Genomic DNA, 17424 nt, shown 5'->3' with positions numbered 1-17424 from the left:
TCAGAATAATAAACTTTCAAGTGTGCAGTTTTGTTCTGACTAAGACTACACACATTTATTTATCACATAAAGAAACAAGCCACCCATATGTAAAACAACACTGGCAATAAATCATTCTAAAATATGAGCTTTATGATAGTAAACAAAACTTTATTTAAGATCTAGGCTAATCTCCAAATCTTGGTTTAATATAAATATAAATCTAAATACCATTATTACAATATTGTCACAGAAAAAAAAAGGTTATTTTATCGTAGTAATAGTTGAATTGAGGTTACACTATATTTAAAAATAAAGATATATTTTAGAGATGTACCCAAATAAAAAAAAACATTTTTGCAAATGATTAGGATAATCTACATTTTTCCTTTTCCATTTTTTTTAAATTATTTTCCCAAAACTATTTTGATTTATACATACCACATTGACTCTGATTTTCTTCAATTAGGTCTTTATCATCCTTAATACTTGGTTCAGACTCCAAATTTTTACAGGTTAACAAATTACTATTACCTTCAATTTGTTCATGTTTTACATTTTCAATAAATATTTCTGTATTCATTTGATTGAACCAATCTTTAGAATCTTCATTAGTTGTATTATCCTCGAGTAGAAGTATTTCTTGTTTAAATTCATTTTTTATAGTAACTGGAAATTCTGTATTATTCACATCATCGTTCTCTAATTGGGTTTCGCATTTTATATTAGATACTTCACTTTTTGTATAAATGTCTTCCTGTGTCTCCATACTGTTTACAAAAAATTTTCATTCAATATGAAAAATTTGAACACCAAATAATCAAATCCAAAAGACCTATTATACATACTATACTACAGTCCATCTAATTTACAAACCGTTGCACGTCATTATCATTGACAGAGATCGAAGTTGACATAGTTGCCAAAGTATAAAAAAATCCTGAATCCATTTTAAATCAAATAGGTCACATAATTATTATTATACTCTTTACAACGACTATTTAAATTCTTACGTGACATTTTTGAAATAAAACACACTAATTTTGTTCTAAAAAGAACAGATTTTATTAAATAGGTAAAAATATAAAACAAGAGGTATTCACTTTAAAATTTAAAATAATAAAGTACAAAAAGTGTCAACACCGCAACTGTCAAATAAGTGTTACCAATTTATGCCAAAATTTCACCTTCGTTCGATTACAGTTACAGTGTGTTCCGAACAAATGTTCTTCATAAAAACGTTTTATAATGCATTTATACAAGTTAAATGAAGCTTATTATTGTCTATTTTTTTAAGTTAACATTAATAGAAATCTTTAAATATTAGTTCTACGCGTATATAATAAAATATGTCTAGTGGCTGTAATGCCAGTGTACTCGGCAAAGTGATTCTAAAAAAGAACACACCGACCGCCTAAATATTTCGTGTTGGTATCATGTGACGTCACGGGCTATGACGCCGATGACGTGCAACGGTTTGTAAATTAGATGGACTGTATTTATCTATGCAAAAGACAGGCAGAGTATATACCAGGAGCGATTAATTACAGGGACCCGATCCGTCAATCATTCGAGCTGTGGGTGTACAGAAGAATTCTGAAAATATCATGGACAGAACACGTCACAAACAAAGAGGTTCTGGGAAGGATGAACAAAGAAATGGAAATTTTAAATACAATAAAAACAAGAAAATTAGAATATCTCGGACATATTACACGTGGAGAGAAATACAACTTGCTCCAACTGATTATGCAGGGAAAGATCCAAGGAAAGAGAAGCATAGGGAGGCGTAGAATGTCATGGCTGTGCAACCTGAGAGATTGGTACGGATGTACATCAAATTGAACTTTTCAGAGCAGCCGTCTCAAAAAGAAGAAGAAGAAGATCCATCAACTGCGCATGTGCGAGACGACTGCGTTCGAAATATTTCGAACCTTCAAATGAAAATGTTAAACGGTATCTTGCCTTGTCGAATATTATACTTTGATCTTTAATATTGTGTTTGCACAGGTATAAAATCAGGACAAAGAAAATTGTTTTTAATAGTTTCCTATTTACGTAATTAGTAAAAATGTCAGTGAACTGTTTTGATTGTGGTAAAACTTTATCAAATCATCAATGTTACATTTTAAAATCAGTGAGTGCGAAAGGTTTTATATACAGAAGAGTTCCAGATCTAGCAAGATACTAGTAAAAGGGGAACCTGTTTATCGGCAGGATATGATTAAACATAAATCAGTCACAAAAAAGAATGGAAATATGGACCAGTATTATCCTGGTATAATACCAAAGTATAGTTTACAAGTAAAACAAGAAAAAGCAGTTGATGTTAGAAAAACATTATGTTTTTTTAACATCAACATTCCCTTGAACTGGAAGAGTATTGAATAATTAAGCTACTTTAAACACGTTTTAGAAAGAGACAACTTTGGAAAACATCCACCTGAAGACAACGATTTATGCCAACCTAACTTATACAAAATTTACCAGAATATGTCATTTAAATTTAGTTAAGTTAAATAGTCAAATATTCAAATTTTAGTTCAAAGTTTAGTTAAATAGTCAAATAAATAATTTGTTTACTTTCAACAACAATAAATCATTTTAAGTTTATAATAATTTATTATAATACTTATCTTCACTCATAAACGTATATTACGTTAAATATTTTAAATTATCTGGTGCAAAATTAACAGTCTCCATATGCTACTACAACAAAATAAACAATCTTCGATGATTCATGTCAAAGTCGTCAATATCCACTAGATTAATGTGATTTTCTTTCTTATTACTGAGAGTACAAGTTATTTATTCTCTATATTTTAGTTATGAATCTAAAAACTATGTACCTGTAGAAGTAAATATTTTAAAATTAACGATTTTTATGCCTAAATCGTTTTTATATTATAAATTTGCTCAGATTATTTTAGATGGGAGATTGTCACTTTTGATGTCATTGTCATTTCAAATAATGCACATGCGTAGTTGACGGATCGGGTCCCTGTAATTAATCGCTCCTGTATATACCCCCCATATATGTGTATGTATTATGTATTGTCACAGTACAGTATATTGCCATAGAATAATCGATCGGTTGTTCTCTGATTTTGCTTAAAAAGAATCAGTAGGTTCACTCTGCCGCGTGCCGCCAGTCCTTTGTTCTTCATGTTCTATTTTTTTCACGCGCATTACTTCCCTTCCACGCGCAGATAAATTCCAGTTTTTGATACACTGCTCAATATAATTTTTAATACACTGCTCGAAAATAAATAGGAAAAAAGTGACTTGTGGCGACCTAAAATTTAATTAGATTTTCGGAATAATGAATACTTTCCTAAATTTAGTGTTTTCGACAATTATCAATAGTTTCCCAAAATAATTATTACTGTTTGTCCTTCAAAATGTATTAAGTATGTTGAATCCATCAGTTTTGATGAATCGAATATTAAATTTTTTGTATTTATTAGAAAATCACACTATATTCACTGTTACTGGTGAGAAATCTCATAAGGGCCGATTGTTCAATTGGAGATTATCTTCAGATTAAAAATAATCTTCAATTAAACTTAATATAGCGTTGTTCAATGCAAGTTTAACACTTAACCATCTGTTAACCAGAGATTACCTTAATCGCCCAAAAACGAAGGATTAACGGTGTTAACAAGAGATTTGTAACCTTACTTTCTAGTTTTAAATTAAATATTGTCTCTAGCTCTGGACAATTCCAGATTAAAACAAGCATATTTATATCACTTAAATATTGTGTTTTTATTGCTACAAATTTGCAGTCGTAGATAAGATTTACAGTAATAATGGTTTATTTTATAATAATTTTGTGTCTATAATAATAAATATGGCTATTGGTAATAATGGTGTCTTTGATTTTGATGATGGAGATATTACAGAGGATGAAGATTTCTTAGCTGTTGTTAATATAATTTTTCCTCTGCGAAAAAATCCTGTTTTTCGAGTAAGAGAAAATCATTTTCATAAATGGTCAGATAATGAGTTTTTGAATAGATTCCGTTTACCAAAGGAAACCGTTTTTATGCTGGTTGATCGCATAAGAGACAGAATAGCTCATCTTACAAATAGGTAAGCTTTTTATAATAGTTAATTAAAAAAATATATATTAAATAATTTTTAGAAATCATGCTGTCATGCCAGAGACAATGGTTTTGCTTACTATGCGATTTTATGCATCAGGAAGCATGATAATTACTGTGGCAGACTTTTGTGGTATCGACAAATCTACAGCTTGTAGAATAATCCATAGAGTGTCAGATGCAATTGCTAATTTGTACAGAGTATTTATAAAAATGCCTAGTACTGAAGAGGAAATTAATTCGAAGATATTTGAATTTTATCAGTTAAGTAGATTTACACAATGTTGTATAGGAGCTCTTGACTGTACACACATTAAGATTCAGTCACCAGGCGGAAATGATGCAGAGATATTTCGAAACCGTAAAGGGTACTTTTCTTTTAATGTTCAGGTTGTCTGTGATGCAAATTTGAAGATACAGGATATTGTGTGTCGTTGGCCAGGATGTAGTCATGACTCCACAATACTTAATAACAGCAGACTTAGATATAATTTTGAAGCTGGTCAAGGGCTACGTGTAAAGAGAAATAGAATAGAAGCAATTGTTGTTGCCACAGCAATTCTTCATAACATTGCAAAAGAAGCAAATGTTCCTGAACCAGATGTATCAGATGAGTTACGACAAACTATTGAGGAAGATTTGGCAGCAAATTTAAATGCTAATAATAATGTACACTTTGAACAAAATGGCAGACTAAACAATAATACAAATAGATTGTCAATAATACATAACCATTTTGCAAGGTTGTTGCAATAAAATTACATTTCAAACAAAATTCATTTATTATTATTAATTTGTTTCTTTTTCCTAGTGATATTTTTACACAACAGTTGTTGTTAATGCTTTAGATTTTTTAATAAATATTTGCAACTCTTTATTGTATTTTATATTTTTTAGTATAATACATGTAAAAAATGAAAATTAAATGTCCTAGATTTTGTAATAAAACAATGTATTATAAAGCATTATAAATTAAGAAAAATAAGTGTTTCATTTCCATCCAAATTGTTTTGCTAATTACATTTTGACTTCAAAAAATGTACTAATATTACAGTAGACTCCCTCTATAACGAGAACTGAAATGACAGACTAATTACCTCATTATAAGCGGATCTCGTTATATCCAACAACAATATTACTGTGCATACATATGCATATGTAGTTTTCTAAAACATTAACTTTCTATAGTGAAGCCATTCGGAGCAATATAAGATACTAATAAATATTGTTTGAATGGCGTTTTTAAAAAAAAAAGTTGTTTACTTTTATAGTCAATGAAATACATTAAAACAAAAAAGAGTTATTTACTTTTATTGTCAATGATATACGTTAAAACAAAAAATCTGTATTCTGTAAATCTGTATAAAGCGTATTTTCAAGAATAACATAAACTACTGCGTCTGCAATTGGAAGAAGTCTGTCATTTTTGACTGCTTTAAATTGTCCAGTATTATATCTATCATATTTTCTAAAGATGTGAAACAGTTTTATGCTTCTTCATTTGCGTTTTTTCTTTGGATAAAGTTTCTGACAACCTTTAAAACACTTTCTACTTGTCTATTAGGACCTATATTATTAGGTGTGAATGGTCAACCCCCTACAATGACACTTCTGAATCATAAATTGTAAATTTCCAACTAAGAATCATAAATTGTAAGAAGTTTATTGCGGACGGCATTTAAAAAGGGTATTTATTTATAGCTACGGTCGGGCCAAAACGTAAAAAACACCTTTTTCAATCTTATTTTCTCGCGTTATAAGCAAATTTACCTCGATATAGAGGGTTATAGTTCAATAGAAATTTCACGTTACATCTAATGTACCTCGTTATAAGCGAAAACTCGTAATAACCGTGTTCGTTATAGAGGGAGTATACTGTATTATAATCCAGTGATACACATAGGCAGCAAAAAAATAAATTAGATTTCTCAGTGTATACTTATTGGTTTTACCAAATTAATTACCAAAATTAATGCCTGGTATATTTATAAATACCCATTGCCATTTTCAAGTTTTTCATTATGTGTAAAAATCATTAATTGTTTTGGGAAGGAGATCCAAAGAAAAAACATTCATCTGATATAAAAATTTTTACAACATTACTATTTAAACATATGTTTTTCTTTTTCTAGAAGCAGTATTTTCTTTTTAATTTCCCATTCTTCCTTTTGAATATTCATATGCAATTCATGTTTTTCTTGCATATGCTGAAGTTTTAGTTGGTGCTCTTCAAGAAAACATTTTCTTTGCAGTTCCACTAATTCAGTTTTGGATAAAGCCCAAGTCGAAACTTTTTTTTGAATATTTTTTTCATCATTTTTTAATCTCAACTCTGAGGACTTTGGCCTTTTCAGTTTTACAGTATTATATTTTGAACAATCGGTTGAATTGGTCGTGGGGGTTTCTGACATTAAAGTAATCTTCATTGAATCATTAATGCTTTTTTCACAACTTTCTTCTGAGTTTACTGTGGGTTCTGTTTCTAAAAAAATGTATATATAATATTACCAAAAATTAGGTCAAATTACCTCAGCAAAATCCATCGCCCATTTCAAATCAACAACCTTCTACTGTTGTTCACAATTTCTCAGATATTCACATATCCGATTCAGCTACCAAAGCTCTGTCAAAAGACTTCAATTTTTCTGTCACTCCTCTTTCCATTCCAACTGAGAAAATTATTTGTCAAACCGAAGAAGCTATTTCCCATCTTCCTTCCGACCAAGCCGAAGTTGTACTTCCAAACCCCCACCTTCAAATATCAGTCTTTCAGAAAGACGTGCCCTCAAAGAACTTTACAACAACCCTGACATCGTCATCCTTCCGGCCGACAAAGGTAATGCCACCGTCATTCTCAACTCTTCTAACTATTTCGACGAAATGTCCGAACTTCTGAATTCCACAGAATACAAACATGTCCCCAATGATCCAACCACATATCTAGAAAAAACGACCAAATCCATTATAAATAAGTCTACTCTACCTCCAGACCTCAAAAAATCTATATCTATTATACCCAGAGAAAAATCATCCCGAATTCCAAAGATATACGGCCTTCGAAAAATCCATAAGCCCAATGTTCCCCTAAGACCCATCGTCAGTGCATACAACTGTCCCACTCAGAAATTGGCAAAACATCTCGCTTCATCCTTACAACCATTAGCCGAAAACGCCTCGTCCTTTGTCAAAAACTCTTTTCATTTCATTGATCTTCTGAAAAACTTTTCTATTTCACCCTCAGACATACTAGTCAGTTTTGACATTGTTTCTTTATTCACCAACATTCCCATCGATGAAACCATTTCCATCTTGGACTCTAAACATCAAATTCCCCAAGACACATTATCTCTTATAAAACACTGCATGTCTAATACATATTTCACGTTCCAAAATCATTTCTATCGTCAAATCAAAGGTGCCCCAATGGGATCGCCCCTCTCTCCCGTAATAGCAGATATCTACATGGAACATTTCGAAACAGTAGCCTTGTCCTCGTCAAATCTCAAACCCACCTGCTGGTTACGGTACGTTGATGACACCTTTGTCATTTGGCCCCATGGTAAAGACACATTAGATCTCTTCCTCTCCCACCTGAATGGAATACATCCCAGCATTCAATTCACGATGGAAGTTGAGTCTGAAGCGTCTTTGCCATTCCTTGATGTTCTTATTCAGAAAAATCCACCTCACAGTTTTTCCTATTCCGTGTACCGGAAACCCACTCATACAAACCGCTATCTCAATGCCCAGTCACATCATCACCCCGCCCAACTTAATTCAGTCATCAACACTCTTATTTCCCGTTCCATAAGACTAAGCGACAACAATCACAGATCATCCGAAATCAATTCAATAAGACAAACACTCCTACAAAACGGCTACCACAAAACCCAAATCAATAGAAGCATTCAAAAACTTCTAAACTCCATTCCACCCAAAAAAGAAACTTTGCCGCCGGATCAACCCAAAAGCTTTCTACCTTTCATTAAAGGTGTCACTGACAAGATCAGTAGAACTCTTATCCCTCTTAATATCAAAACCATCTTCACCATTCACTCCAAATTGTCCAATCTCGTCAGATCCGTAAAAGACCAAATCCCCAATGAAGACCATGGTGTCTACGAGATACCTTGTTCCAGTTGCCCACGTACATACGTAGGACAGACAAACAGACGAATCCATAACCGTATTTACGAACATTCTCTATCAGTCAAACTTTCCGATACCACTTCAGCCCTAGCCCAACATCATATTCAGACAGGCCACAAAATAGATTTCGAAAAAGCAAAAACCATCGCTCCCATCCGCTCATTAAAAGCGAAAATCATTCGTGAAGCTATAGAAATCGAAAAACGGCCTAACAGCTTGAACACGCGCGATGACGCGAAACGATTGCCGGCAACATGGCGACCCCTGCTTCAGCGACCTCCCGCCCACACCGCTCAGGCCACGTCAGTTCAGACCACGTAGTTCCACCACCAGTTCACCACAATACTATTGTAATTTGCGATAAGACTATTAGAAACAGGTTACATTCGGCGAATTTATTTACAAGAAGACCATTGTTTGTACCAAAGCTTACGTTAGAGCAGAAAAGGACTCGACTGGAATGGACCAATGAACATTTACAATAGCATGACAACAGATGGGGAAACGTGTTATTTTCTGATGAAACCAAAATTAGCCTTTTGTCGGATAATCGCCGAATTAGGATTTGGAGAAACCCAAATCGACAGGATAGATTTAACCAAGCTGTCCAGGAGCTGTCTTTAGAGCAGAAAAGGACTCGACTGGAATGGACCAATGAACATTTACAATAGCATGACAACAGATGGGGAAACGTGTTATTTTCTGATGAAACCAAAATTAGCCTTTTGTCGGATAATCGCCGAATTAGGATTTGGAGAAACCCAAATCGACAGGATAGATTTAACCAAGCTGTCCAGGAGCTGTCTTTAGAGCAGAAAAGGACTCGACTGGAATGGACCAATGAACATTTACAATAGCATGACAACAGATGGGGAAACGTGTTATTTTCTGATGAAACCAAAATTAGCCTTTTGTCGGATAATCGCCGAATTAGGATTTGGAGAAACCCAAATCGACAGGATAGATTTAACCAAGCTGTCCAGGAGCTGTCTTTAGAGCAGAAAAGGACTCGACTGGAATGGACCAATGAACATTTACAATAGCATGACAACAGATGGGGAAACGTGTTATTTTCTGATGAAACCAAAATTAGCCTTTTGTCGGATAATCGCCGAATTAGGATTTGGAGAAACCCAAATCGACAGGATAGATTTAACCAAGCTGTCCAAAAAGTCACATATCAAGGTGGCTCCATAATGTTTTGGGGCAGCATCATGCTAAATAATAAAACTCCTTTAATTCCTATTGTTGGTAACATGAATGGACAAATGTATGTTGATGCCATTTTTAGGCCTGTTGTACGCTTATGGCGAGGAGCTGTTGGTCCAGAATTTATTTGTATGGACGACAATGCACCTCCCCATCGTGCGAGAGAGGTGGCAGATTTTTTAGAGACAGAAGTTATCGTCAGATTACAATGGCCACCTTGCCCGCCTGACCTCAATCCCATTGAGCACGGATGGGATATGCTCAAAAGAAAATTTTAATCCCGGCCGCCACCCCCAAGGACCTTACAAGCTCTTAGAATAGCAGCGATTGAAGAATAGGGCACCATGGACCAGAACTACATTAATACACTTATAAGAAGCGTGGGACATTGCAGTAAGCCTTGCATTAATTAAGTATTAGTTTCTATATCTGTACAAATTTAAAAAAATATATTTATAATACATATTATAAATAATAATAATAAATTGTTAATCCTTTAAATTTTGTTTATTGTTTTTTTTTTTTTCAAAACATACAATTTTATATGTATAATAAAGTATTTTGTTAAAAAAAAAAATAGATTTCACCAGATTTGGTAGATAATTTTAAAAATATTACATTATGAAAAACATTTTTGAGTGTGTATATATATATATATATATATATATATATATATATATATATATATATATATATATATATATATATATATATATATATATATATATATATATATATATATATATATATATATATATATATATATATATATTGTTATGATATGTAAAATCAAGAAAATATTGGTTTGTTTAAAATATTTCAAAGTTCAACAAAAAATTAAAATAATTCAGAAAGTATAACCAACAAACATTTCTAAGAAGGAAAGTTATTAAATTCTTGGATTATCTGTACTAAACAAAAAGTAAGCTTTACATAAATTATTTCTTTGTAATACTTTAGTTGACCCGCATAAGTTTAAGTGAAACAAAAGACAAATTGAAACGGGTTTTTACAAATACATTAGTGCAGTGATTAAAGACAATAGAAGATATTTTAGAAAGAGGTTTTTGTTAGTTTTAAGAATTATAGAAAATAATATTTGTAAATAAGTTTTAGGAAATTTTATAATTATAGGTAAAAATTTGTTTGTTATCGAAATGAAAAAATGGGGAATTGTGACGAGTTTTGATTGGCGGAGATTGAAAAAGGTGGGATAAGGAAAGTTTAGCTAGATTGAGGAGAGAGAAAATATAGGCAGTTGGTTTCCAAGTCTTTGAGAAGAACATTTTTTGTTCTCTGGCGATTCCGAAGAAGTAGCAAGCAGTAGTGTTGAATGTTAGTGAGTTTTTGTGGAGTTAGTGTATCTGACAGAAGCTATAGCAGCCAAATATTGTAAGTCATATTTTTCTACTTATATTCCAAGAGTCACTGTTCAGGCCAACGAGAGATTCAGTTTATCGTAAAGAGAAGATATTCCAAGAGTCATTTTATCACTCGGGCCAACGAGAGATTCAGTTTATCGAGAGGAGAAAGGCTATCATAATTTGAATGATTTGTGCTTTTGAAGGAGATCATTAAGGACGATATACTTGCAACAATCTGTTGTAAGATTGCTGATTACATAGGGAGCGGTTGAGAGGAGATAATACAGTCAACAAGGAACAAGGATTTGGACCACTCATCATCAGAGAGAGATATTTTTGTTTTCTGCAGTTTTTTCTTTTATTGATAACACAATTTTTACACATAATTTAGAAAGGATATAAATATTTTGATTAGGAGAGTTAGAATAGTTTGGGATTTTGAGTTTTCAATGAATATTGTTTGTATCATTAATTTTGATTGTTCACGTACGGAGAACAAAATTTTGAGAATCCTTATATGAGATTTGTTTATTGAAAACTTTTGAGTGTGAATTAATTCATTATTTTTATTTCAATATATAGTGTTAGATCATATGTGTTTTTTATTATTCCGGTATTCTCTGGACCTTACCTTTCACATGTAATAGCATAGATATTGAAGCACGAATTTAACCCTGAGATAAAAGAATTAAAAATTGTGATAGAGTCATAATCATATCATTTAAATAATTTTAATTAATAAAAAAAAATTAATTAGCTAATTATTGCTTGGCGCACCAAGACTTTAAATATCACAATAATATATATATATATATATATATATATATATATATATATATATATATATATATATATATATAAAGGCTAGGATGACAAGTCACACTGTTTATTCAGTAAGGTAACTACGCCATCTAGGAAGAAATCTGAACTACCAACATCTACCAAAATTAAATGTAATTTAAGTAAAAGCTGTAAAAACGCTGTTGAGACAGAAAAAATACACATTTCGGCATTGGAGCGTGTGATACGTTAACTGAAAGGTCACTACACAGTATCTTCAATATTAATGAACGTATCGCGACATACGAGATCTGATAGGGTACTATGAATAAAAATAGATTTACCATAAGACAAATTTTGATTTTTTGACTTAAAGAAGGCCTCAGGTTCAGTACAAAATAAACAACTGATTGAATCTTAACATGCGACATGGCAAATGAAAGAGGAGGATATAAAGAATATATTCAGATAGAAAAAATAAACGAGGCGACTACTTAAAGGGCACTACGCAGTATCTTCAATATTAATGAACGTATAACGACATAAGAGATATGATAGGGTACTATCAATAAAAATAGATTTACCATAAGACAAATTTTGATTTTTTGACTTAAAAAAGGCCTCAGGTTCAGTACAAAATAAAAAACTGATTAAATCCTAACATGCGACATGGCAAATGAAAGAAGAGGATATAACGAATATATTCAGATAGAAAAAATTAACAAGGCGACGACTAAAAGGGCACTACGCAGTATCTTCAATATTAATGAACGTATAGTGACATACAAGATATGATAGGGCACTATGATATATAAAAATAGATTTCCTTTAAGACAAATTTTGATTTATTGACTTAAAGAAGGCCTCAGGCTGAGTACAAAATTAATTGATCGAATGCTAACATGCGATATAAATCTTCTCAGCTATTTAATATTCTGTTTTAGAAGGTTCAAGAAAATTATGTTTTTTACATAGCTTACGTTTTTTAAGTTTAAAATTTAATTTTTGTTTTTAAGACTAAAGCATGAAGAATCAAACCAAAGCTGGATTTTAGGAGGCCTGTTATATAGTTTCTGTAGAAAATAAAATAGTAGAACATATGTTACACCCAGCTAAGATACCTACTCACAGAAAGGAACAGTAACAGTCGAATCTTAATTTTGAAAGACAAAATCAGATTCCACTTTCAGACAACGATGGCAAAGTGAAAGCATATATCGCTGTTCCGGAAGTATAGTGACATAACTGTAAAATTTTAAAAAATTACTTTATTGTGTTGGAGGGATCAAAACTGCATTTTCAACATATTTGTAAATCGTCGTAATTGTACTTACGAGTTTCGCCATGACCGGTGATTCTTCTGGAACAGCGATATATTGATTTCCAAGGACGTAGAAATTCTTTATGATATCAAGCTGATCAGTACTGCAGTTCTACAAGTACTACTTAGTACAAGTATTTGTATTACTAAACCAACGTAACCGTATAATAGAACATACCTTGAACTGGAATGTTTAATCTCACAAGGTGAATAGATGGTTTTGAGTTTTTTTTTCAACCTGCTTTTAAGCATTCCTGCAAAGGCCGGTTCCTCAAAATGTAAACTGCATATTCTAAAGTGATCATAACAATATTGAGCATTGTACATGGCAAGTTTTTCACATTGAAAAATTTTCTTCCATTCTGCAAACCTAAAAATACAACACCGATGAGGTCAATTATATTAAATAGAGAATTTAGTTCTTACCGATTTTCATCCTTGGGAAACCTGAAGAAACTCAAGTTCAAGTTGTTATGGTCCCTGGAATTTTTTCTATATACACAGCAATAATAAACTCTTGTTTTGGCTGAATTCATCATAATCCGTCGTTTAAAATAATAAAACCACTTAGAAAACTGGAGAAATATCACATTAATATGTATTAAAAACGAAATAAACTTATAAAACCAACTATATACCAACAAATAAATGAAATTTAGATATAAATTACTGAAATAACTGTAGTTTAAATCAATGGATAGATACTTATGATTAATTATTTGAGAATAGAATAATTAAATAATATGTCAATCAGGCAATATGATTTTTCAAACTTTAGAAGTGTGTATAGTGGTTATGTGAAGAATTTTACCATTTATGAAATTTATTTTCCTCTTTTTGAAGAACTTCTATAATAATTATTATTTTATTATAAATTTGGACTATTCTATGAAACTGATGGAATATTTTAAATCTTGCAACAGCGGCATTTTTCGCCAAATCTATTGCGCAATCAGCCAGGAGTGGATTCAAAATTGGAACCGTGAAAATGCGAGAGTGAACCTACTGATTCTTTTTGACGTGACAACGTCTTAAATTAGGTTGTGGCTCGGAGTCATTCATGAAAAAGTGTAACGCCCGCTCACGTCTGTTACAGTGAGTCACCGAACGAGAGAGAGGCCCGCCGGACCGGCGACATCGAGCAAAAAGACAAAAGAGGGAATGTAAAGGTAGTGGGGGCAAAAATATTGTTAGACAGGAAGTGCCATCTTGAGAGGCCAAATTAAACAAGGAAAGAGAGTCTTTCCTTGTTTAAGAAATCAAATTTAGTTGGGTTATGTTATTATGTGTCCCAACTGTCACATGAAATCTTATTTATATTGAAGTTTTTTAACAATTGTTTCACATTTTAGACTGTTATCGTTAATATTTAATTAAAATTTTTTCGTCTAAGACACATTCTGAAAACTATTTTATAGCTACTGTTAATAAGTGTCGGAAAATTTAAATTTGGCGCATTCGCATTTCCGGATATGTCCGCCACCAGAGGCCACTTTTTTGGTCGCCTTTTCATAACGATTAGATTCCCTCTTTTGTCTTTTTGCTCGATGACCGGCGAATGCCTTGCGTCTCTCTCCCACTCAAACATGATCGGTCCGCTGCGCGCGCAGCACGATACACAGACTAAACGGTATGCCGATTATCGTCGCTAAATTTGGTTCGGCCGCGCATATACGTCACGCGGGAACCTAAAATTTATTTGCTCCTTGTTTGTTGTTTGGAGTTTCGATACATTAAATTCGTGTGGCGTTGAAAGTGATTAAATTGAAGTTTTAAAATATTAAGCTGTAAACGATTAAAGTAATTCTGGATTATTTTAGTTACAAATTGTTGTTTATTGTTGTAATATTGATTAATAAATTTAAACAGTTTCTTTTTATAATATTCAGAATTTTATATTTTTTTGAGTAAAAAACATATGAACAAAGATTCCAATATTTCAAAATTTTCATATGAAGTGTAATTATTTTACGAATATCCAAATTTCTTGTTTATGTTGTTTTATCAATGTTATAAAAAAACAAACTGATAAATATTTGGTAAATTAAAATTATTTTATGTGGTACAATTTTCATTGGGACAGTTAAGCCCATGGCATTTATTTGATAAATCTTCATATTATTTCTTTTGATAATACAAGATATTGGTATTTGTTTATTTATGTTATTTCTATTTATTTCCTTTTCCTATTTTATCCCGATAACGAACAACTAAGAGATACTGAAAGCCACGAGAAAAGATAAGTATAACCTAAGCTGATTTATTTTTTTTTGTATAATAAAATGGCACCCTGAGATTATTTTTTTTTTATGTATGATTTGCGACACCTAGATAATTAATTAAAGTAATTTAATAAATAAAAAGTTAATATAAAAGTAAGCAGATCTTAGTAATATATATATATATATATATATATATATATATATATATATATATATATATATATATATATATATATATATAATATATATATATATATATATATATATATATATATATATATATATATATATATATAATATATATATATATATATATATATATATATATATATATATATATATATATATATATATATATATATATATATATATATATATATATATGTATGTATATCAAAGTCTAATAAAATTTTCTCACTTTAAGTTTTTAGATTCCTGACCTGGTTTAACTTGAAATCAACCTTTTTCTACTTTGTAAATAAAATTTGAAAGTCATCAAGTAAGTTTATGTGAAACATTTTTACAGACCCAAAAGTAAAGTGAACGTTTATATTAATTTTGTTTGATATGGTAAATGTATATTGGACAAAAGATAAAATCTTTATTTGCCAATGGAAATTCTTGTTTAATAAAAAATGCATATTGGAAAATGGCAGTAAAAAGATTATAAAATACAATTTTTTATTTAAAAAGCGATGATAGGTACATAATTTTAAAATTCAAACAATTACCGCTACTAGTGCGCGCGCAGCACTAGAGAATTAGGCGCGTTGAATCGGTGCGTGCTTGTGTGTCTGTCTTTCTCGAGCGTTCTTGGCGTTCAAAACACATTACAGCAGAAACACTTCCTTTCATTTCATATTTCTCCTATCATCGTCCTATCCTCAACAAAATCACTCAAATAGAAATTAGTTAAGTTTAAGTTTACATGTACAATGTTTTAGTAAACAAAATATATTTCTATAGTTAAAATTTGTGCAATTCTTATTTTCATTCAATTCCTTGTTCCTATTGTGCAATTTAATAATATTCATATCAATAAATATTCTACCGAGAAAAAGACGTTGTCACGTAAAATCTTCGCCCGTAAAACCGACTTTACAGGCAACCGATTTTTTTAAGCAATATTCTTTTTAAGCGATATACTGTGGTATTGTGAAGACTCTTTGTTTATCTATGGTGAAGACAAGGCACATCATACACCATATTTCATATGTGACACCAAATATATTCTGTGGTAGTTGGTACAATGAACGGACGTGCATGATTTGGACGCTAAACTTAAAATTCGACACTGAAAAATAAAATTACCTGTTTCTGCATACATGATTTGGACGCTGGGTATAATTGAAATGTAAATGGAAAGTCAGGTAATAAAATTCTAGAGATTAAGCTTGATAATGTTTATTTGTCACTTTGAAATAAATACGACATACATTTTACGAAATGGAATCGATCGATACAGTTAGTTTGATACTCATGTATCCTATTTCTAACGAACATAATTTTTTTTCTACTCTTTGGATCTTTAAGTCTATTACTTTCACTATTACAGACACTATTAATTTTAATGTAAGTTTCAGTTTGAAAATTTTTTAAAACATCAATAAAATGGAAAATATTTGGATGAGCATGGTAAAAATTATCATTAAAACGCGAGTGGAACGATTCACAAGCATTAGTTGTTAATTGTAAACTCTCACTCATCGCAGCCCACATCTCCGACGGAAATGTTGGGTGGTCGCCAATGTAGTTGTCCAATAAGTAGTCGGAAAACTTTTCCATTTTTGAATCCTTTGGTTGAATAGCCATAAAATCATATATGAAAGATTCTTCGACTTCTGAGGGAGGTAAAAATGGCATCCCAAAAATATATTTCAGCCATTTAGATATTTCACTGTCTGCCAATTTATATTCCCGAATTAAGCAACAACCACCGATATTACGATACCAAGCTTGCATAAGATGAAAACGGCACCCTTTAATGTGCACATTTGGAAATTCAAAACGCGCAGCATTGTGGATAGCAATTTCAAAATCGGAGAAAATGATTTTTGGATTGAATTTTAGACCAATTACTTCACATTTGCGTTTCAAAACATTAAATACTTTTATATAGGTTTGTTCCGATTTGTCGGGAAGTAAACAATAACACAATGGTATATAATGTCCATTGATAAATACATATATGGTAAAAAATTGCTTGAAATATTGAGCACAGTAACTAAATGTACCGTCCATATAAATCGTTTCACTGCCGCACAGAAAACGCATGTAAGTGTTACACGAGAAAA

General features: G+C 31.4%; 1 protein-coding gene across 1 annotated transcript in view; it reads right to left on the bottom strand.

Moving 5' to 3' along the window:
* The window catches only part of LOC140442797 (uncharacterized), a 29946-nt gene extending 28173 nt beyond the window's left edge, over positions 1 to 1773 (bottom strand). The window contains exon 1 of the mRNA XM_072533774.1: positions 421 to 1773. Coding sequence (XP_072389875.1) covers positions 421 to 748 — 328 coding nt within the window. The 5' untranslated portion in view covers positions 749 to 1773. The remainder of the gene's footprint in view (positions 1 to 420) is intronic.
* Positions 1774 to 17424: the final 15651 nt, after the last annotated feature.

This window comes from Diabrotica undecimpunctata, chromosome 1 (genome assembly GCF_040954645.1).
Source record: "Diabrotica undecimpunctata isolate CICGRU chromosome 1, icDiaUnde3, whole genome shotgun sequence".
NCBI classification, from domain to species: Eukaryota; Metazoa; Arthropoda; class Insecta; order Coleoptera; family Chrysomelidae; genus Diabrotica; species Diabrotica undecimpunctata.
This window is presented reverse-complemented; position numbering and strand designations above follow the sequence as displayed.